General features: G+C 39.8%; 1 protein-coding gene across 4 annotated transcripts in view; it reads left to right on the top strand.

Moving 5' to 3' along the window:
- Positions 1-25,109, top strand: part of LOC126284706 (LIM domain kinase 1) — a 184,128-nt gene that overhangs the window by 143,510 nt on the left and 15,509 nt on the right. For all 4 annotated transcript variants that reach the window (XM_049983838.1, XM_049983837.1, XM_049983836.1 and 1 more), the window contains 3 exons: positions 1,661-1,906; positions 9,112-9,266; positions 21,475-21,581. In XM_049983838.1, coding sequence (XP_049839795.1) covers positions 1,661-1,906; positions 9,112-9,266; positions 21,475-21,581 — 508 coding nt within the window. The remainder of the gene's footprint in view (positions 1-1,660; positions 1,907-9,111; positions 9,267-21,474; positions 21,582-25,109) is intronic.

The raw sequence follows: 25,109 nt of genomic DNA, 5'->3' as shown, positions 1-25,109 counted from the left end.
TTTGAAGTTTTGGTCTGCAATGGATTCCTGCAGAAAGCATTGTGCAGGTCCCATGTGCTTGTTGTTGTCTGCAGGTTGCAATGCCTGGATGCATTGGTAATGCACCAGACAGATGGTTAGGGGATTTCAGTGGCATGGGATACATCTTGTGTACTTGTTGATGGCTGCACCCTATCGAGAATGCTTTCTTCTGCTGCAACTTTCCATGTTGTTTGTTAGCAGCCAGCATCCAGTTTATGCACGAGCTTGTACACATTTGACAAGAGAAATAGTTCTTTTTGCTGATGACACTAGTATGTAATCAGTCCAAACATACATACAGCAACAGAAGAAATGGTTAATTATGTTCTTAAAAATATTACTTTATGGTTTTCTGTGAATGGTCTCTGTTTCAAGAGGTTCATTTCAGCACGTCTAGCGGTATTGCACCAATAACAAATGCAAATTTTTAGGTGTCAATATTAATAAAATTTAAACCCGAAAAATACATTATGAAATTCCTAAAGCATTTCACTTAACTCAGATTTTCACTGCAAATCCTTGTAAATCTTGGGAGGGACAAATGAGTAAGCTAACATATTTTGTGTATTTTTATTCAATACTGTAATATGGAATAATGTTCTAGGGTAGTGCAGTTTTCAGAAAATAAGTGTTCAATGCTTAAAAATGTGCTGTAGGAATAATATATGGTGCTCACCTGCATTAATGGTGTAGACATCTGTTATGGTTTATTCCCTCATAAAGATCATTGTAATTAATTTATTGCAGTTCAAAAGGAACAATGATGTACATTACTACAGTACCAGAGAACACAAAATGAGATAAGTTACTCCACATTAATGTTGTTGTATTTGTCACAAAAAAAGGTTTCACAATGCTACAACCAATATGTTTGATCACTTACCCCATGATGTAAAATGCCTGGAGGACAGAAAAGTAAAATTTGAGAATAAACTGAAAAAGTTTCTCCTTGACAACTTCTATTCCACAGAAATTTTTTAAATTTTGTAATGTGTCAAAGGTGATTTTAAGGATCGAAATAGTACTTAAAAATTGTGGATTAGCATGTAGCCGTATTTACATATGAATGGGTAATGTGAATGTAAAATGACTCATTCCACGTCATTGCAATAAATCATACAAAAGATCCATGGAACAAGAAGCTATCTACCTGCATACTGATTAATAAGCAATTGTTCTTTTTTTTTTTTAACTTTTTAACATTGTCCTCCATGACTTTCTTGATATAGTAGCATATTCCCTAAAATGTTTTACATCACAGCCATTTCAGAGACTGAAGATCAGTGGTAAATGTAATAGAGCACATAATAAAATTTTAGCCCTGTATAAAGCAGTGTTTAAGTATAAATACTTAGACTGTGTGTAGTTCAAAATTTGTTCCATGGAACTGCTGTAATTGTACATAACATGCAATTTTCACATATTATTGTATAAGAACATTGAAGTTTGAAAATGTGTGAGAAAGGAATGATAATTATTTCTAAATTTTTAAATAATAGGTGGAAAAGTGGAATTACCCCAGGAAAGTGTAAATTTTTTGTGTACTAGCACATTCGCAGTTGTGCATGTAATTTTGTAGATTGTAACTCAGTGGAAATTTTTGAAATTGTGAAATGGTTGTTCTTGCATTTTGTTTTAGGACAAGACGGTTGTTGTGGCTGATTTTGGGCTAGCACGTATAATCTCCCAGAATCCTGTGGGTGTGAGTGCTGCAGATCGAAGGCGTTATGGAAAACGAGGAACTGGTCCAGGAAGCAGACGCTGTGAAAGGAAAAAACGTTACACAGTTGTAGGAAACCCTTACTGGATGGCACCAGAAATGATGAAGGGCAACAAATATGATGAAAAAGTTGATATATTTTCCTTTGGGATTGTGCTATGTGAGGTAATGAAACAATTACCATAATCTAGCATACATATCCCAGACTATAGCAAAGCCACCGTTTTAAAATTATCCAGAATATAAGTTGTTACTTGCTTACAAATCAATGACTGCAGTTATTACGTCTCTTTATACATAACTTATCCTGTATTGCGTCTTTGTTGATATACCCCTTAGATAGGATAGCTTAATATAGGGACCCCATCAGTATTCAAATTGTTTGAATTTTCATATGTATGGCTGCATATAGTCAAAAATAAAGTACACTTTGTAAAAAACAAGTTAGAATTACTGTTGACAGCGTAATCATGTTTATAATAAATGTTGATGTAAAAATATCGGTGCACTGTTGAATGATTGAAGCACTCAGAACCATGGAACTAGTACAGTAGTTGTCAAGTCACCTGCATACCGTACCTATTGCACTTCTTGCTGCTTTTCGCATCTAGCTATTTCATTTCCAGTAAATATCACCTTCTCAAGAGCGAACTCTGTTGGACCACAATATGAATTTTCCAGTGCTGACTTGTCACCACTGTAGGGCAATAATTCAGTATTGCAATATTTTATTGCAAAAATGTAGACTGGCATCATAAATGCCACAGTTTCACACAAGCTCTGATAGATTCATGGACATGTGAATCTATTACCTTAACCTTATTGAAGCGAGGCTTGTACGTAAACAAGGTCCCATGACACATGTATTCCCTGTGTGCTTCCATATTGTTGGTTGAAATTTGGTCAGCAATGGTATTTTATTCCACAAGCATTCCAACTGCTTTCACCTGAGACTACAAGGTGTGTGAGAAAAGTAATGAGACTGATTTTTTTATCTGCCAAAGTTTTTATTTCTTCAAACAACATTATTGTTCCCTTCACAGTAGTTCCCTAAGGCTGGAGACGTTGTTCCCAGTCTTGGTTGCAGTGCTGAAGGGCTTCAGATGGTAGGGCCTTCAGCGTGTCAGTCATGTTCTTTTGAATGTTCTCCAGAGTCCCAAAATGACATTCTTTTAGCACATTTTTCAATTTAGGTAAAAGAAAAAGTCACAGGAACACAGATCAGGTAAATGGGGAGGGGGGGGGGGGGGGGGGGGCTGCGGAACAAAATTCCGTGATGCAAGTGGCGATATGACGTGGGGCATTGTAATGATGTTGCACCAACTAGTCTACAGTGTTTGGTCTCACTTGATCCACACATTTCCTGAACCTTTTAAAGACATCTTCATATAACACTTGGTTGGCTGATTGTTCTGGAAGAACAGATTCTTTATGCACCATACCCCAACTGTCAAAAAATCAAATCAGCATTGTTTTGATCTTTGATTTGCTCATTCGAGCTTTTTTTGGTTGAGGAGATGTCAAAGTGGACAGTCCTCAATTTGCTGCTCTCTCAGGATCATACTCAGAAATACAGGAGTCATCACCAGTGATCACATGACTTAACCATTTGTGGTAATTTGGAAATACTCTCAAGATGATCAGAGCACACGTTCCTTCGAGGCTTTTCAGCACCATCTTGGCACAAACTTTTCGTATGTGCAAATCTTCGGTCAGACGTGTTTAACAGGTTCTCCATCATCTGTATTGCCAACATTGGTTTGAACTCTCAAGAGCATGCACACATTCAAAACTTTTGTTGGTTCTTGAAATTGATCTCCCTGAGTGAGGTTCATCTTCAACATGTTCTTGGCCTTCCAAAAGTCATTTGTGCCAGCAAAAAACTTGTTCTCTTGATAAGGAATGTTCCCCATTGGCCTGTTTCAACTTTTCAAAGGTTGCACTCATGGATTCTCACAGTTTAACTCAAAACTTGATAGCATAACATTGTTCTAAATTGCACTGTTCTATTTTTGTAACACACAACAAAACACATCATCACTGATTGCAGTCTCTCAAATCATGTGTGACTGTATGGAACTGAAACTTGTACTGAGCAATCTAGAAGGGATGAACACCCTGGTCTACACAACTAGAACAACACAGTGTTGGCAGATTGTTCAGTGTTGTCAGTCTCATTACATTTCTCACACACTTCCTACATGCTACAAATGGCCAGAAGTACTGCATAAGGCCATAGCTCTTTAAACAGTTTTACGTAAGTTCCTTTCTTATGCTACTCCAAATAACACTCCACTACTAGTGTGTGCATCTTCTACATATAGCTAGTGAGAATAGCTTAAATGTGTGGTACTTCAGTGTTGATCCAGACATTTCAACTGATATACTACAGTCTAGAACAAGACTCCAGTGTTAGAAACTGGATAGAAATCAACAAAACAAAATACAAAGTTATGAAAGAACACTTGAAGAGATGAAAGAGAAGCTTCTAACTACTTGTCATATTCTTGAATTACTGAGGACTTCCCCTTTCCAATGAGTTTTGTCAAACTTACATTTTGATAATCGCTGATTTTCATTAGCTGGCACAAACTGACTGAATGGATTACTGGACAGTAAAAGGTCGGGTATATTCCTTGTCAGAAACTAGCAAATTTTTCTAAGACTGATTCTGATAACAATAGGTTGCACATCATAGTTTTTCAAATAACTGCACTACAAGATTTGTGCAAGTTGAGTTATTCATCACTGCTGGTATGACACAAAGTATTAAAATCCTTGGAGTCTTCTTTTAGTGGCATTTGTGAATACAATATGCTTGGTTGTGAAGTCAAGTTATTTTGTACAAAACCTGGAGCTTTTGAGAGTTCTCTTTCCCCTAATCATCATCATGAGTAAATACTACTGACTGTTGGAGCAGACATGGTGTTTCACTTGTCACTTTCTCTCCTTTCTGAAAGATTCCAAGTGCTGTTACTGTGTCTATATAAGCTTAAAAACAACAATCCCTTTTATTCGAGACTGCTAAGGTGGAGACAAATGGCGAATTTTTACTGAATTGGTGCATCGTGAAAACGGAAAATTTTGCAAACCACTGGTGTCTGTCACCATTTAGTCTGGAGACTGGTTTAATGCAGCTCTGCATGCTGGTCAATCCGGTACAAGGTTCTTTATCCCCGCATAACTGCTACAGCCTACATTCATTGGACCTGCTTACTATATCCGTGTCTAGGTCTACAGTTTTTACCCTCATACTTCTCTGCATTATCAATTTTACTCTTCCTTGATGCCTCAAAATGTGTCCAGTCCATTAATCCCTTCTTTTTGTTAAACTGTACGATAAATTTCTTTTCTCACCATTTCGATTCAATATCTTCTCCTTAGTTACTCAGTTCACCCTTCTAACCTTCAGCATTCTTCTATAACATCATGTTTGAAAAGATCTTATTCCCTTCTTGTCTGAACTGTTTATCACCTCTGTTTCTCTTCAGGACAAGGCTACACTCCTTACAAATACCTTCAGAACAGAGTATAACAACTCATTGAAGTAGAGAATGAGCATTTGCGCCTACTTGCGAGATAGCAGAGCAGCTGCAGCGTAGTGGAAAGTGAAGGAAATTCACAAGCATTATGTGGTCTTGACAACATGGGAGAAGTGGTAACTGTGAAATCGGGGATGGTCAGTTTCAACAGTGGTGCCAGACAATAGCAGTATTCTGTAACACTTCGCTCAGCAGGGTGAGAAATCTTACCATTTTGCGCAAAAAGATTGCTTTGCAAAAATTTTAGCATATGAGACCACTTAAGTCAACACTGAGCAAAATTGCGGCCCCACTCCCAGCTCTGCTTCTTGGCAAACTTCATTGCCACACAGCTGAACATTAAGAGAGCGGGCCCCCTGCCAGCATGGCATATCAGGAGGCCCCCAGCCACGCCCTCTGCCCAAAGAATAATACAAATGAGAGCTTGATGTGACATACAGATCAGATTTGTGGCATATGCCCCCCCCCCCCCTCCCCTCCCCCGTACACTCAAACCTCTGTGATAGGGTTTACAACAGAGTAGATGTTAAGTAGAACTAGTGGCCTTAATCTGGCTCAGGTGCAGATGATGGTCACATCTTGTCTGTTCATTCATGACCAAGAGTGTGATGGGTGTCGGCACCTCGCGGCTCGACATGGCTCTACAGAATGTGATGTCAACTTTGCTGACATCTTATTAGAATGATACCACTGCCCTCAAAAACCCTTGATAAAGACCATGTCTCCTGCCTCAAATACTTTCAGGATGTTCAATTTACAAATGCTGTACATGTGTTACCATGTTGGAGTATACAGAAACACAAGATGATGATGATGATGATGATGATGATGATGAAGAAAAAGAAGAAGAACCGGAAGGAAAATCAAGTTAAGCGTGCTGTTTTGATGAGTTACAAAACTGCACAGCTTTTAGCATAATCCGTTTGGCCTTTCACAGATGGTGATTTAATAAAAATATGCTTTGTAGTTAACACTAGAATATGTGATATTTGTCCACTTCAGGTAGAATAGTTCCACGTGGTGATGTTATCAAACATGACAATTGTGCATCCCCCACAGGTTATGATAGACAATGTTCAGAGCCAGTTTGGAAAATCTTCGTAAAGTGTGTGTTGCACTATAAAACTGTAGAGGCTGCAAGCACACGTCTGGATGTAGCATTCTTGACAACTTTGAAGGGAATGTAGAAAATATAGGTTTGTCATGGAATTTATTAGTTTCCATGTCTAGAGATGGGTGTCAGTCATGACGGAGAAAGAAATTAGGATTTGCAGTTAACTGAATGGGAAAATAAAAAAAATAAAAAATAAAAAAAAACTTTCCATACTCAATTTGTGCTGATCAGCTGCTTGAAGTAATTAATGTGTAAATTGACAAGGATTGTAAAGGCATCTAGATTTTTCTAAGCATTTCATTCATGATCAATTTTCTTGTTTACATTTGTGTCAGTGAGGCTCCCTGTCCTATTTTTTGTGGTGATAGAGGGGGCTACAGTACTCGCCTCTCACAGACCTGCACTTGCTGTCTGCTCCTGGAGCGCCTTTGCTGTGAAGCCCTGCTCCAAAAAATACTTCCTAACATTAAAATTTGCATTGTATGTCAACAAATTCCTCTTTTTCAGAAATGCTTTCCTTGGTGTTACCAGCCTACATTTTATATCCTCTCTGCTTTATCCAGCTTCAGTTATTTTACTGCCCAAGTAGCAAAACTTACCTATTACTTTCTTAGTCTCGAATCCTAATCTAATTCCCTCAGTCTAACCACCAAGTGAGGTGATACAGTGATTAGCTCACTGGACTGGGATTTGGGAAGATGATGGTTCAAATCTGCATCCAATCATCCAGATGTAGGTCTTCCATAATTTTACTAATTCACACTAGCCAAATGTCAGGATAGTTCCTTTGAAAGGGCACAGCAGGCTTCCTTCCTTATACTTGAATCAGTCTGAGTCTGTGCCCTGTCTCAGGTGATCTCCATAGTGATGGGTTATTAAACCCTAATTTTCCTCCCTCCCTCCCTCCCTCCCTCCCTCCCTCCCACCATAACACTATTCCCCTCCATTGGGTTTTTCTGAATGTTATGTTAAGGAAGTGAAAGAATTTGAAAATTTATTTTGTCCTTTTGTCTAGGTAGAGATGAGTCTTTACTAATTCATTACAGCTTCATGCCGTTTATGTAGCCCACATTGTTGTTGTAACTTTTCTCCACCACTATGCTGCCATTGCCACTGGTTTGTATTTTCCTAACTTAAACTGCTGTCCATCATTCACTGTCATATAATAGCGTTCCCCCAGATAAATGTTCCAGCAACAAGATTTTTGTCGACGTTCATGTGGTTATTTCTAAATAGGTTTTTCTCTTAACCTAGCATTCCTTTCTAGGGAATTTCTCTGTTGCTTGGTCTTTTGGAATGACGCTACCAAGAAAAATCTTTTCACATAAGTCCTGAAGCCTGTCTTGACCCTTTGTCATCTCAGAGCCTATCATACATTCATATTCATCATTTGTGCGCAACAGGATTAAAGAGATGATCTAGAGCATCCTGTTTTTATTTATGAAGTAATCTCTGCAGGTTACTATATTGTCTGCAGACATTACGGGCAGTGTATTTTTTGCCATTAGTTTTAAGACTTTTGTTTCACTTTAATTATGGCATCGTCCAGAGAAGTGAAAGTGGACAGCCCTTCTGTACATCTTAGTGGTGACAAGCTGTAAGTTTTGCTTTTATAACTGCCTTGGTACAGTATTACAGGATCATATTTTAATCCTACTAGGTTTTAACTATAAAGGCATTGTCATTTTTTCACGTCTTTTTACATGCTGTACCAACTTTTAAAATTCATAAAAGAGCTTTTAGTATTGTCATGTCGTCATAAATGAAAGAAAAGTGCAAAGCACATTTGTGGAGAGGCTACAAGAAATGAGCGCCTTAAGGAAATATCTATTTGTGGCTGGAAAATTATGCTCATGTTGCTATACCATACTTGGATGGTTTAACATGTTTCAGAAGTGTAACTTCATTTTCACTTACTTTTTCTTCCTTCATTGGTTACTAAAATATGAAATGGTAGCATGGAAATTTGTGATCATCTCTCCTATTAGCACATGCTGTTCATGACTGTCCTCATGACTACATTTTAGTGAAGAAGCTTTCTTTTATGTTCATGTCATGCTCCGTGAAAAGTAAATGGTATTATTTTCATCTGGCCAAGGCAAATTCCTTTTCTTAATACATTGCTTTATATATTCTTAGGTGCCTCAAATAATAAAACATACATATGAAGATAAATCACATTGTTATTGAGATTTTAAGATGTGAAAATGTTTCCTTGCTAATAACTTTCGAGACATCAGGCATTTTATGGGGTAAATTCCAAAGCTGTAGCATGCAGAGTGCCTTTGTTTAGTAATGTTTACACACGCGAGACAGATTTCTGTAATGTTTGTGTCCGCATGAGTTCATCTTTCAAATGTTAGTCTAGAATTGATCTCTGTTTTTTTCCCCACTCTCCTGGCTGTTACTTTTGTCTTTAAGAATGTGGGAAGATGAAGTCATACTGTGATACGTAGTCCATGTTAATCTGAAGAGATGATTGGCTGGGTCAAAAACTTTTTCAGTCTGTGGAAGGCAAGGACATTCTATCTCAAATTGGACCAGTCTAGTGTGTCACCAAGGAATTATGTTCAACGCGTTTTACTATATGTAACTATTTTCCTGTGGAGACTTCAGTGTTAAATTGTAAGAATCACATTCAGTGTGTAAGCTCTGTCCAGGTGTTGAGTGAGTGTCATTCTATGAACTCAGTAGCCTGTTTGTTTTTATTCCAGATAATTGGTAGAGTTCATGCTGATCCAGACTACTTGCCACGCTCATCAGACTTCGGCCTGAATCAAAAGGTGTTCCGTGAGAAGTTCTGCTGCAGTTGCCCTGAACCTTTCTATCGGGTAGCCTTCCTTTGCTGTGATCTCAACCCAGATAAAAGGTACCTGTCATTCTTATGATGTTGGGTATTAGAGTGGCAATGTGCTTGTTATAAATATAAAACATAGGGGGGAGGGGGGGGGGGGGATGAAGTCACTGCAGTACATGCAGATGTAGCTTAAAATTCTGGTTCATAATGTAGAAAAGTGAAATTTCGTAATAAATACTATTTCACAGTGAATTGTATTCAGATGAACTATTTCATTACATATTGTTTCAGATAATGTACACATTTTAATTTACATCTCAAATTAGTGAACATCAGTTCTAGTTTGTTTATACTTGTAGTTGACTGGCATTTTATAGTGTCCCACTCTGCAATATAGCATGAATGGAAAGCAAAACCTGTTACCTTATTTCCAGCAACCAGAAAGTCTTCTCCTAACTTGCAAAAAGTTATTTCCAGGTACGGATGGCACAGCTGTGAATGCCCACAAGAAGCCTAAATCAGTAATCTCTAGATTTTGTAATCATCAAATCTGCTGGGAAAAGAAAAATAATGCCAAGAAACACTAAATCACAGATGTGTAAATGGTGTTGCTCCTTAACAGAAAAAAATTATTTGTATGGTCAGGAACTGCCTGAAAAGTTTGTAAGGGTGTTGCCGTACTTAATGTTACAATGGCCCAGTGGATAGCCTGTCAACAGCTGAACACAGATCAAGCATGAAAACAGGAAGAAGGTGTACTGAACTGTGGGAAAAAAGCAAAATAGCGAACTGTGGGAAAAAAGCAAAATAGCGAACTGTGGGAAAAAAGCAAAATAGCGAACTGTGGGAAAAAAGCAAAATAGCAACAGTGAATGGTCCAAGGACGAGCATTGTTACGTGGTCACAGTGTTGGGCTATAAAGCAAAACTCCCTTGTGCCATTTATATTTATTTATTTCACAATATTATGAACTGGTTGTCCCATTATTGAAATGTTTATTCACGCTCTGTAGTCTTGGCATACTACACAATGGTTATAGAATATCATTTGTGTGGTAAGAATACGTTACTGTCACAAGCAAGCATGAATAGTGAGAGCAGATAAGATACTTCATGGACATCTCACACAAATGGAAACAACAAACGGTTGTGAACTCCATTACAACAAAGGAATTCAAGAGTCAAGGCTTCAAAAACATAATGCAACTTCAGATGTTAAAAATGTATGTTTTGACAGAGCACAGAGAAAGTGTGCGATGGTGAAACTGTTGCGTTCATTTGTTGCATCTTAGCTGACAAGCTATTACGTTTTCATCATTTCCATGGGAGGAATTGTGTTCACATTCATACAAATATGTAAACTGGGCAAAGAGGCATATCTCATTCTCTTACCAGGTGTAAAAGTTAGGTGCGTCGGTAAGAGATTCCTATTACATGACACACCAGATGTGTTTTCCGGTGGAGGATTCAGTTGACTTGTTGCCTTGTCATCAAACGTTTGCTGTTCTTATTCAAAAGGCACTTCCTTTCAGCTGCAATAGAGTAGTGGTGCAGAATCAACTGTCATTATAAGTGCCTTCCTTAGACACAGTGCTGCTCCTGGTAGCACATCTGTTTACTTTCAACATAAATTATACACAATGGAAGAAGCTGGTTAGCCCATAACTAAGTACCTTACTAGACTAGAAAAATCAGACTACATGTTGAGGCTGTGTCCCTCCAATTAAAGTAGTATACAAAAATTTTGATGTATTGCTTGAAATAACTTGTGCCCCACACCAGGATCCCAGGAACTTGCCCAAATTTAACGAAAGGTAACCTTCTTCCCAATGTTTTCTCTAAGAATTCACATAACTCATGGAAAATTAAATGCCAAATTGAAAGTTAGGTACTTGCTTCTACAGGTGCCTGTTACAATAGTTGTACTTTAGCACCCACCTTTTACACGTGCATTGCTACCAGACAGCTGTCACTGAATATCTTTACAGCATTGAGAAAATCACATGGCAGGCTATTGAGCATAGCCCAGATTATTATCACGAAAATGAGAAAAGACACAATGACTTGACTCTAAACTGTATTAATAATTGTCTAATCCTGTCTCAAGCCTGAAGTTATGCCATTGTAAAGGTCAAACAAGTGTTCACAGTAACAGGTCACTGCATTTGTAATTTGACATTTTGCTTGACAAAGGCAATCAAACTTCTATCACAAGTTACTTGACACCATCTAGTCTGTTGAACACTGTCACAGTTTACCTATAACAAGAGACTGTTACAGCTGCAAATAAATTTTCTACTGTCTGTGACATTTTCATTAGTTTTCTTAGGTTCAATCTGAATGGTCTTCAAATTACAAAATGTAACAAATGCTTATCACCACTTAAATAAGTCATTACAAAAATTTTGTTGTCTGCTTATCTAGCTTGTATTGCAGTTTTTGCTGTACAGTTTCATATCCTCCCCACTTCAGGAAACTGATGAATCAACTTCTCCCAACCCTTCAATTAATGGTGTTTTACTTCTCTTTAAATTCGAAGTATGGACATATGCCAGCCTTCTGGAAAATTCAAGGAGCCACATTGGCATTTCCACATGGAACCTCTAAGGATCAAATCAGTGACTTACACCACTCAGTCTGCCATCATCTTTGCTCACCAGTGTGTTCCTCCTTGCATCCATTTTGAAGCATGGGAAACATGGCTCCCATGTGAGTCTCTGATTGTTACTGCTTCACTAGCTTGAAAATTGATAAGGGCCCAAACTGTTGGTCTGATTTTGATGTGGATTGCAACAATTAACTTAAAATTTTCGTCTGCATACAATCAAATTCAAGAAACAATAATTCCTTTTAAATAATCGTAAGTTATTAGGAAAATTTATGTCTGGTAGTGAACAGCAACAGAAAAATTAAGTAGCACTCCCATTTCTGAAGCTGAGTAAGAAGACTTGCAGATGTTGCAGTTGGGTATTTGTAGCAGCTTAGCAAGTTCTAAGAGCTCTCACATGAAGACAGGTAGCTGGGATAACACACATACTGGAGGTTGTGAATTTTCCAACCACTGCAAAGAAAAGGGTGGGGGGGATTGGGCATGGCATGGCATGGCATGGCATGGCATGGCATGGCATGGCATGGCATGGCATGGCATGGCATGGCATGGCATGGCATGGCATGGCATGGCATGGCATGGCATGGCATGGCATGGCATGGCATGTTGTTGTTTTCAGTCCAGACTGCTTTGACCAAGCTCTCCATGGTACACTGCCCTCTGCAAGCATCATCTCCAAGAAACTATTGCAACCTACATCCTTATGAATCTGCTTATTGTCTCCCTCTATGATTGTTACCTGCCACACTTCTGTCGATTACTAAATTGGTGACACCGTATGACTCAGAATGTCTTACCAACTGACCCCTCCTCCTAGTCAAGTTGTGCCACAAATTCCTCTTCTCCCCAATTCTGTTCAGTGCCTCCTCATTAGTTATGTGCTATATCCATCTAATCTTCAGCATTCTTCTGAAGCACCACATTTCGAAAGCTTCTATTCTCTTTATGTCCAAACTATTTATCGTCCATGTTTTACTTCCATACATGGCTACACTCCATACAAATACTTTCAGAAACGACTTCCTGATACATAAATCTATATTCGATGTTAACAAATTTCTCTTCTTCAGAAACCCTTTCCTTGCCTTTGCCAGTCTACATTTTATATCCTCTCTACTTTGACCATCATCAGTTATTTTGCTCCCCAAATAGCAAAACTCTTGTACTACTTAAAGTGTCCCATTTCCTAATCTTAATTTCCTCAGCATCACCAGATTTAATTCGGCTACATTCCATTATCCTCGTTTTGCTTTTGTTGATGTTAAACTTATATTCTTCTTTCAAGACGTTGGTTATTCTATTCAACTGCTCATCCTTTGCTGCCTGACAGAGTTACAATGTCTTCAGCAAACCTCCAAGTTTTTATTTCTTCTCAATGTATTTTAACTCCTACTCCAAATTTTTCTTTACTTTCCTTTACTGTTTCTTCAATGTTCAGATTGAATAACGCCGGGGATAGGCTACAACCCTGTCTCACTCCCTTCCCAGCCACTGCTTCCCTTTCATGCCTCCCGACTCTTATAACTGCCATCTGGTTTCTGACCAAATTGTAAATAGACTTTTACTCCCTGTAGTTTACTCCTGACACCTTCAGAATTCGAAAGACAGCATTCCCATCAACATTGTCAAAAGCTTTCTCTAAGTCTACAAAAAAAAGGCTGGAAACGTAAGTTTGCCTTTCCTTAATCTATCTTCTAAGATAAATCATAGGATCGGTATTGCCTTGAGTGTTCCAACATTGCTACAAAAATCCAAACTCGTGTTCCCCAAGGTTGGCTTCTACCAGTTTTTCCATTTGTCTGTAAAGAATTTGTGTTAGTATTTTGCTACCATGCTAGTGATAGCTCAGTAATTTTCACACCTGTCAACAACTGCTTTCTTTGGGATTTGAATTATTATGTTCTTCTTGAAGCCTGAGAGTATTTCGCGTGTCTCATACGTCTTGCTCATCAGATGGTAAGAGTTTTGTTGTGGCTGCCTCTCCCAAGGCTATCAGTAGTTCTAATGGAATTTCGTCTACTCCCGGGGCCTTGTTTCAACTTAGGTCTTTCCATGCTGTGACTATTTTTCTTCATGCAGTGTCGTATCTCCCATTTCGTCTTCGTCTATGTCCTCTTCCGCTTTCATAATATTGTCCTCAAGTACGTTGCCCTTGTATAGACCCTCGCTGGTGTTACCTATGATTAAATTATGATATGTGCAAAATTCTACTAGGTGGCTTCCTCTTTCATTCCTTTCGCCAGTCCATATTCACCTACTCCTTTTCCTTCTCTTTCTTTTCCTACTATCAATTTCCATTCCCTCATGACTGTTAAATTTTCGGCTCTTTTCATCATGTGGCGCAGTGGTTAGACACTGGACTCGCATTTGGGAGGACGACGGTTCAATCCCGCGTCCGGCCATCCTGATTTAGGTTTTCCGTGATTTCCCTAAATCAGTCCAGGCAGATGCCGGAATGGTTCCTCTGAAAGGGCACAGCCGACTTCCTTCCCCATCCTTCCTTAATCCGATGAGACCGATGACCTCTCTGTCTGGTCTCCTTCCCCAAACCAATCCCCTAACCCTCCCTTCACCATCTGATTAATTCCTTTTGTCTCATACATTTCCTCAGTCTTCTCCTCATCTGCAGAGCTATTTGGCATATAAACTTGTACTGCTGTGGACTTTGTCTCTCTCTTGGCTACAATAATATGTTCACTATGCTGTTCATAGTGGTTTATCTGCATTCCTATTTTTTTTAAACTCATTATTCAACTTACTCTTGCATTACCACTGTTTGGTCCTGTGTTTAAAACCCTGCATTCACCTGACTAGAAGTCCTGTTCCTCCTGCCACCGAACTTCACTAATTCCCACTATTTCTAACTTTTTACCCATCCATTTCCTTTCTTAAATTTTCTAAAATCTGTCTGCCTGATTAAGGGATCTAACATTCCACGCACAGATCTATAGAGCACCACTTTTGTTTCCCCTGAAAATGATGACGTCCTGAGTAGACCCCACCCAGAGATCCGAGTGGGGGACTATTTTACCTCCAACCAAGATGGTGCTATCATCATTTAACGATACAGTAGAGCTGCACGCACTCGGGAAGAATTATGGCTATAGTTTTCCCTTGCTTTCACCCGTTCACAGTACCAGCACGGCATGGTCGTTTTGGTTAATGTTACAATGCCAGATCAGTCAATCGCACAGACTGTTGCTCTGCATCTACTGAAAAGGTTGCTTGCTCCTCTTCAGGAACCACATGTTTGTCTGGCCTCTCAACAGAGATCCCTCTGTTGTGGCTGCACGTATGGTACAGCTATCTGTATCGTTGAGGCACGCAAGCTTCCCAATCAACAAGGTTTATGGGGGGTTGGGGTATGGCATAGGAATGGTAAACTTAAAATTTTGCAAAGAGGATGAAAATGTGTGGACCAATCTGAGAAGGTTATTATGAAAAATTCCAAGACAGCCATTTGGGTGGTTTTACAGTAGTGTGTAGGAACTAGATGATGGCTCAAAGACTGTTGAAGAGAATCATAAGACTCAGACAACATAAAAAAGGCATTTAACAAATGTTCACGTGAGTGGTGAGGGAATGAAGGCACTGGAGAAGTGGGAAGCAAGTTTGGGCTTGGGCAGTGAGCAGTTATGAGACAAGACAGGAACATTAAAAGAACCATTTCTTCTGTAATAGAGGAATGTGGTTGGGTGGTAAACACTTAGGCATTCTAGTGTAGAGAGAATCATAACAGAGAGCTGAATAACAGATTTTCCATTCACTGTCTGGAATGGGAGACACTAAAAGTAGTTTGCAGGACTTAGGTGTCATTATTAATTGTGGTTTGACACACATCATTGGTGTTAAAAGTATTTGAAAGATTCTTGTAGTTATGTTCCTGTTAATGTGTTTCCTTCACTGTAGTTACTCTCCTTTTGGTTTCCGTAAATGTTTTTCTCTCCTATTATGTGGCCAAACTTGTCCAGTTGATTGGATTGTCTTCCTACACTTATCTGGTCCTACCAACGAACCTTGGATGGTAATGATTATAAAGAATATGAAACCCGAAAGAAAAAGCATATTACGTATGATGTGAAGTCAAATCAGTATACAGCATTTAAGCTATTCATTATGCAATTAAACATTGACTCATAAGTTGTCAAACACTAAAACCACTGAAGACATAAAACACCTAATTTTCATATACAAATCTTCATTCAGCTTACTAAAAACATGCATAATCAGAAGCAAAGAGAGAATTTTAGTGAGGCTTGCTCATGACATGAAACATTGTTATATACCATCATAATTAAGTATACAGTATATACATAATCAACTTTGGTGTGAAGTAAAAGGCAAAATTAATGCAAAGTAGCACTCTGATCATGCAGAGCATGTCCATTAAATTAGGAGCAAACTATGCTCAGTGAGGTTTGGGTTAAATTATGATGTGTTTCTGCTGAATACTTAATTTGTATGTGAAACACATTTAAAATATTGTTTGAAAAGACGCTTAAAGGACAGATTTTATGTTTTATCTATGAATAAAGAAGTTTCAGATGTTGGAATATCCACAGTACTATGAAAAGGATAAATACACTGTAAAGGCGACATGTTGAGTTGCGGGCGGGCATGATGCAAAGACAGTAGCACATTTAGCTTCAAGCCAAAGTGATCTTCAGAAAAGAAAAACACACACACACACACACACACACACACACACACACACACACACACACACACACACACACACACACGAGCAAGCATGCACACCTCACGCATACATGACCGCTATCTGATGCTGGATTGTAAGTGTTGCACTGAAAGAAAGCAGCAGTCAGGAGTGAAGGCCAGTGAAAGGGGACGGGGAAGGGGGGGGAGACACAGCTGGGTACTGGTGGGGATGGATAGAATAGCTCTGTCTAGTAGAGCATTCTTGGACTAAATGGCAGCCGGAGAAGGCTTCCCAGTGCAGTGGGGGTTGGAGGGAGGGGGGGGGGGGGGGGGGGAAGGAGAATAGCAGGAAATGGGAAATTATGGGCAGGTGTATTGGTAGAGGACAACACACAATAACAGTGAGGTGATGTGGGCATATGAAGTAGGAGGAAGTCTGATGAAGCCACTGAAATAAAGCCTGTTATGTTCAGCTTCATGTTGTGCCGGCGGGTGGTCCTGTTTGGTGGTGGCTTTTCATCCTGGTGGACAGCAGGTTGGGTTGTTTTGACCGAAAGCTGATTGCATAGTGGTCTTTTTGTTGTGCTTGTCTACAACTCAGCGTGTCATCTTTACAGTGAGTAGCAGTCCATCCATTTCATAATAGTGTGGGAATTGTATATGTGTTAAGAATTAGCTTTAACAGCCTCTAAAAGTTCCATTGTAAAAGTGGTGAGAATGATTGTATTCTGATGGTTATCACACTCCCAAGAGAGACTTATTATAGCAACAGTTGGAAGTGATCAGAGGCTCTTTGAAATCATCCTCTGCTTGAGGTACTTAAATTCAATCAGTAAATGAGTGTTAGTGCCTTGAGCAATTTCATTTGAAGTTTAGAAGTGATCTTTCTCCCAGGCCATGAGACTACATTGGTATCATGAGATGGAACATCAAAAAAATTGTCGTGGAGACTGTGGTAGGGCTAAGTCCCCACTAGCAGTTAATGTTGACAAAAGTTCTTTTTGTGTTAGTGCTGATTCTGCAGTATCTAAGTTTACTGTACTGCACGCAAGATGCAATTCCTTTGATAAAACAGCTAGGCTGAGAGGCTGTCGTCAGTGTATAAAACTACACACATCAAAAAAAGTTTCACGTCACCCCGGTTCCCAGAACTTCTTAAGATAGATGTTGACTATGGATATTGTATCACAGTCACAGTCCCTTTGACTGTTCAGAGATGTCACTAAACCTGCCCAAAGATATAAACAACCATGCGTGAGCAGTGTCTTAGACAGAGGAGGTCCGACAGCCGATCAGTTCCAGTCATTCCATCAGGAAGGACGTACACGACTCGTGTTATCTGTTGTTCAACCATGCTTAGACGGTCAATACCGCGGTTCGATCGTGTCAGCATTGTTACTGGCTACCAGGAAGGGCTCTCAACAAGGGAAGTGTTCAGGCATCTCGGAGTGAACCAAAGCGATGTTGTTTGGACATGGAGGAGATACAGAGAGACAGGAACTGTCGATGACATGCCTTGCTCAGGCCACCCAAGGGCTGCTATTGCAGTGGATGACCACTACCGACAGATTATGGCTCGAAGGAACCCTGACAGCAGTGCCATAATGTTGAATAATGCTGTTCGTGCAGCCACAGGATGTCGTTAAGACTCAAACTGCGTGCAATAGGCTGCATGAAGCGCAGCTTCACTCCCAACTGCCATGGCGAGGTCCATCTTTGCACCATGAGGCCATGCAGCGTGGTACAAATGGACCCAACAACATGCCAAATGGACTGCTGAGGATTGGCATCACATTCTCTTCACGGATGAGTGTCGCACATGCCTTCAACCAGACAATCGTCAGAGATGTGTTTGGAGGCAACTCGGTCAGGCTGACCTTAGACACACTGTCCAGCAAGTGCAGCAAGGTGGAGGTTCCCTGCTTTTTTGGGGTGGCATTATGTGGGGCCGATGTACGCCGCTGGTGGTTATGGGAGGGGCCATAATGGCTGTACGATATGTGAATGCCATACTCCGACTGATGGTGCAACCATATATGCAGCATATTGACAAGAAATTTGTCTGCATGGACAATAATTCGTGCCCCCATCATGCACATCTTGTGAAGGACTTCCCAAGATAACGACATCGCTTGACTAGTGTGTCCAGCATGTTATCCAGACATGAACCCCATCGAATGTGCCTGTGATAGATTGAAAATGGCTGTTTATGGATGACATGACCCACCAGTCTCTGAGGGATGTATGCCGGATCACCATTGAGAAGTGGAACAATCTGGAACAATAGTGCCTTGATGGACTTGTGGATACATTGCCACAGCGAACACAGGCATGCATCAATGCAAGAGGACGTGCTACTAGATATTTGAGGTACCAATGTGTGCAGCAATCTGGACCACCACCTCTGAAGGTCTCCCTGTACGGTGGTACAGCACGCAATGTATGGTGTTCATGAGCAGTAAAAAGGGCAGAAATGATGTTTATGTTGATCTCTATTCCAGTTTTCTGTACAGGTTCTGGAACTCTCAGAACTGAGGTGATGCAAAACTTTTTTTGATGTGTGTATTTAGTGTTAGCTATAGTGGCTATTCTTCCCAAACCAAGACAATGAAATATATGTAACATGTAATAGTAAATTTGGCCTACTACCTATACAGTATTTTTACAGTCCCAATTTAAATTTTAAAGCCACAGCTTCATCATAAGGATTTTGTTGTTTTGCACAAACTTCATTGCGATGGTAACATATGACACTATCTACTTACGTTTTGTTCTCTTCTGTGGGCAGTATTTTCAGTTTTAGTTTGTTTTAACTGGCAACTGAGGGGCCCTCAAATTAATAGTCATAGTATGAGCTACAGAGCACCACAATTTGTCATGTGATGACAAAAGCATTTGATTATTTCTGACAAATAACATAGTTCTCAATTACAAGTAGCAAAGTGTTAGAATTACTCTATTGCTACAAAGTTGGAATCCATATTTTATTTTATTAAATTCCCCCTTCTTTCCTGTTAAAATTATTGTGGTTATATATTTCTATTGGTACTGTATACATGTTTGCATGATTCCCTAGGCTAAAACATTAGTCCCACAAAATTTTCTTCAGTGATCTCCATATTGCATACAAATGTTTTGCAGTTACAAGGAATTCACGATTTTCTTGGTAGCTCCAAAATTATTTAAATCCCATACTTGATGAAAACTTTTTCAATGTGACCAGACAACTTGTTAATGAAAAGGAAAAATACGTTCCCCATTGCTGTTTTTGTAAAACTTGACTGGAATTAAGAATTCATCTCATATTTAACAATGTGTTTGATACATTTAATTTTGGCAAATCCAAAGTACACTCATGGAAATTGAAATAAGAACACAGTGAATTCATTGTCCCAGGAAGGGGAAACTTTATTGACACATTCCTGTGGTCAGATACATCACATGATCACACTGACAGAACCACAGGCACATAGACACAGGCAACAGAGCATGCACAATGTCGGCACTAGTACAGTGTATATCCACCTTTCGCAGCAATGCAGGCTGCTATTCTCCCATGGAGACGATTGTAGAGATGCTGGATGTAGTCCTGTGGAATGGCTTGCCATGCCATTTCCACCTGGCGCCTCAGTTGGACCAGCGTTCGTGCTGGACGTGCAGACCGCGTGAGACGACGCTTCATCCAGTCCCAAACATGCTCAATGGGGGACAGATCCGGAGATCTTGCTGGCCAGGGTAGTTGACTTACACCTTCTAGAGCACGTTGGGTGGCACGGGATACATGCGGACGTGCATTGTCCTGTTGGAACAGCAAGTTCCCTTGCCGGTCTAGGAATGGTAGAACGATGGGTTCGATGATGGTTTGGATGTACCGTGCACTATTCAGTGTCCCCTCGACGATCACCAGAGGTGTACGGCCAGTGTAGGAGATCGCTCCCCACACCATGATGCCGGGTGTTGGCCCTGTGTGCCTCAGTCGTATGCAGTCCTGATTGTGGCGCTCACCTGCACGGCGCCCAACACGCATACAACCATCATTGGCACCAAGGCAGAAGCGACTCTCATCACTGAAGAGGACACGTCTCCATTCGTCCCTCCATTCACGCCTGTCGCGACACCACTGGAGGCTGGCTGCACGATGTTGGGGCGTGAGCGGATGACGGCCTAACGGTGTGCGGGACCGTAGCCCAGCTTCATGGAGACGATTGCAAATGGTCCTCGCCGATACCCCAGGAGCAACAGTGTCCCTAATTTGCTGGGAAGTGGCAGTGCGGTCCCCTACGGCACTGCGTAGGATCCTACGGTCTTGGCGTGTATCCGTGCGTCGCTGCGGTCCGGTCCCAGGTCGATGGGCATGTGCACCTTCCGCCGACAACTGGCGACAACATCGATGTACTGTGGAGACCTCACGCCCCACGTGTTGAGCAATTCGGCGGTACGTCCACCCGGCCTCCCGCATGCCCACTATACGCCCTCGCTCAAAGTCCGTCAACTGCACATACGGTTCACGTCCACGCTGTCGCGGCATGCTACCTGTGTTGAAGACTGCGATGGAGCTCCGTATGCCACAGCAAACTGGCTGACACTGACGGCGGCGGTGCACAAATGCTGCGCAGCTAGCGCCATTCGACGGCCAACAGCGCAGTTCCTGGTGTGTCCGCTGTGCCGTGCGTGTGATCATTGCTTGTACAGCCCTCTCGCAGTGTCCGGAGCAAGTATGGTGGGTCTGACACACCGGTGTCAATGTGTTCTTTTTTCCATTTCCAGGAGTGTATATTCAACACGTATTTTGTAATGAAACACTACTCTACCTGTCTAACTTGTAAGCGAAGTGGCAGTCATGTATCTAAATTAACCCACAGTAATGTTTCTTCAAGGAACAAACTTCCTTTTATGAAAGTAACTGTAGAAACATCTACGGAAATATTGCTTCTTAATGCCCTCATACCCTGAAAGTATTAGTTGGAGTTTTGAATGTATTATGAAACTGACTTATTTTTTATTTTTTATACAGGCCTCCATTTGAGGTTATGGAGGTTTGGTTGGAAGGACTAGCTATGCACCTTTCAGTAGATAAACCACTGCCAAAGGATCTCGAGTTTGATATATTTAATTATACGGGTAAGTATTTCACGATTTATGTGCTAAGTTGTATTGTAATGTTTTGCCAATTACAGTAACATTTAACATTATTTTCCTCTGCTAGACTCAAGTAAACAAAGTTTTTCTTGTTGTAAACAGTGATCGACATCCTGAAATAGCTTTTGCTGAATGTTATTGGAATGTGAGGGTGAGATGGTATGAACTGACTCATTCCACACCATAGTGAGAGGTTGCAGGTGTGATTGCGGAACATGCAAAAAGTAACTAATCAATCTGAGTTCACCAAAATTTTTGCAGTATTGTCCATAAACTTAGTTACGCCAACATTTGGTCTTCCTACTTGCCTGTCTGGCCTCAATGTCTCTTCTTCTCTTCAGAGAATAGTGATTAATTTTCCCAAGTTACAAATGAATGATTATTTCTGGCAAGAGCTAATAACTGTTAATGCTGGAATAACTATTAATAGTTCATTCATTAAGGGTATCTGACTTAATCAGGTAAATTTATGAAAGCCTAAGTATTGTGCATATAACATAATGAGTTGAATCTTAATTGAATGTGCATCTTAATACAGAGAAAAATACTACTGATATATTTTAATTACATATTGTATTGGAAGAGGTTATAGTGCACATGTGTTTGTGTATAGTAGTAGTCTATCATTATTTGTACAAAGTAGCTATAAACAACCTGAAAACTTGTAAGGATGTTGCAGGATAGGTTGTGTTGAGAAATAATTAAGAAGAAAGTTCAGTATGTTGTGCCATTTCTGAGTTAATTAGCATTAAAGTTAAGCTATCGGACAATTATGTGCACCAATTCAAGAGGCCCACCAGGTACAGTTTGAGTCCGTTGTTATCGTGGTGTAGATGATTGCATACAAGACTGCTCAACCTTTATCTGTCCAAATTTTGTAACTCTCTCTTGTTTTGTTTTAGAAAGCCAAACAAAGAACATGTTTGTTGACACTATCTCTGGCAGATCACTTGAATTTGCACACACAATGCCCTCATTGTCTATCTTCAATGCCAATTATCTCTGAAATGGCACAGAGTATAAAATTCTTTTCTTAACAATTATTTTTTAGTGCAACCTATCCAGCAACAGTCTTAACCAACTTTTTCAGACTGTCTCTCACCAACATCCATTTCTTTGTTAATTTCAAACTGTCTTTTTCTTGCTGCACTGCAATATTTGTTTTATTTAGTTTCCATACATGTTTCAAATTTTAAAGGCAACTTCTGTGGATGTGATATGAAATACAGTTATGTTTTTATGTACCGATTCGAAACAGTCTACATCATAATTTATATGTCAGTAAAGTATTGCAGTTAGTTCTCTGTCCTGTCAACTCAATTTTTTTTCTCTCTCTTGTGTGATGATAGGTTAGTGGGCGTACTTACATGATACGTTCAAATAATCAGCACACTCCGCTGCTGGTCTAGTGAATAAATCAGAAATTCCATACTAGAATGAGGCATGGAAGGAAAACACACAATAAATCTCTATATGACCTCTAATTACTGATTTTCTCATTGTGGCTATTTTGCATTATATATTAAGCACGAAGCAATACGTTGCCTGACTCTTCTTATAGAGGCGATTTAAATCACCTCTCTGAGTGTTCGTTGCTGAAGTTTGTTGAGACTCTCTGTAAAGGAGAATCTCTGTAATGCTCTCGCATTTGCTAAACAATCCCATGACAAAATGTGGCACTGATCTTCTCTTCTTTATGGGGCTATTCATAAGTATCTCCCGGGCTTCAGAAGATGACTGTGCAAAAACTATAACTTACAGAAAAATGGAAGCAGAGCTATGATAGAACATATCTTAAAGTATTGATTCGTAATACATGTCGTGGCATTGTTGCAGTGTGTGCCACTAGGAGGCAGGCATATTGGAGAGTTTTGAAAAATTATCCGCTCTGCATTGTTATATCAGATTAGTTAGTGCCTGTAGATGGACCATCTGTGAACAAATTTTCAAAGTGCACTGCTGGTGTTGGACCTTCCTGCCACAGCAGCAGTGACTTCAGTGAATTGTATGCATATATTGTCATTCACCATGTCACAAATGGTGCCCATAAAGCAATAAAACTTGGAACGAATCTGTCCACTGGTAGTGTTTATTTTCTGTATGATTTGTAGTTTCCACACCGTTATCTTCTGTATCCCAGCAGTACTTACGGATCACTCTGTGTTAATCCGACCTGGTAAATGTCCCAACCTAAGGAACAATGCTGAATTATTGGTCTTAAATGTTATGTAAGCCAGTTCTTTCATGAATGAATTAAATTTCCCTAAAATTCTGCTAAAGAAAAAGTTAGATTGATCTGGATGGTTACTTCAAGGTATTTTATAGTTGTTGCTGTTTCCTGTGAGTTATCACAACTCAAGAGTAATTGAACAGTATTGAATCTCTACATCTTTCTTGGTGCAATATTTACTGTTACTTTCAGGGTCAACTGTCAGTCCTTGCTCCAATCATCTTACGTTTTGCAAAAGTCTTCAGGCATTGCAGCCTCTATATAGACTGCAGTATTGTCTCAGAACAACCTTTTAGAAATGGCTGCGTATATTCTGTTTTCTCAGTGAGGTACTTGATGGATTAAACAAACACTAGGCATCCTTTTTTTATGTAATACGGATGTTTCATTGTGTTGACCACAGAATATTGCTCAGAAGTTGGACCATTATGGAATATGGGGAGTAGCTCACAATTTGTTCACCTCTTACTTTAAGGACAGACAGCAAAAGGTCATTCTCCACAGTGTTGGAGGATGGCTATGGGTGGGGTCCGAGTAGGGCATGGTTAAATGGGGGTGCTTCAGAGGTCGGTACAGGGGCCACTCCTGTTCTTTATTTATATAAATGATGAGCCTCATAGTATTACAGGTTATTCTAAAATATCTCTGTTTGCTGATGACACTAGCTTTTGGTAGTAAAGGGTGATGTGTACGATGTTGGCACTGTTCAAAATAGTTCAGTTCAAGATAAAAGTTCATGTCTTGTTGAAAATAAACTAACACTAAATCACAGTTTTTACAGTTTCTAACATACAATTCAACAAAACCTGACATTTTGGTGTTGCAGAATGGGTGTATGATTAGTGAAACTGAAGTTAAAATTTCTGTTTGTTCAGATATAGTAAACTTATCATGGGAAGCCTACATTCAGGACCTTGTTCAAAGAGTTTATGCTGCCATTTGTACTATTAGAATGCCATCTGAAGTAAGTGGTAGTTTGACAAGAAAAGTACTGTACTTTGCTTATTTTCATTTGCTTATGATGTATGATATTACATTTTGGGGTAAATTCCCAGTCCCAAAAGATAGTTTTGGCTCAGAAACAGGTGGTTTTGGCAATAAGTGCTCTGAATTCAGACCTCTTGTTGACTCCTGTTCATTAATCTGTGTCTTTTGACATTGGTCTACACATATACACACACCTAAATTAGCAGCTTTTACTCAGTTAATACGAGGTAGAAATCCAGTCTTTATTAGGGTTGTACCTCCCTGGCTCTCGTACAGAAAAACATGCAATATTC

This window comes from Schistocerca gregaria, chromosome 8 (genome assembly GCF_023897955.1).
Source record: "Schistocerca gregaria isolate iqSchGreg1 chromosome 8, iqSchGreg1.2, whole genome shotgun sequence".
NCBI lineage: Eukaryota > Metazoa > Arthropoda > Insecta > Orthoptera > Acrididae > Schistocerca > Schistocerca gregaria.
The sequence above is the reverse complement of the archived record's forward strand: the minus strand, read 5'-3'. Positions and strand labels throughout refer to the sequence as shown.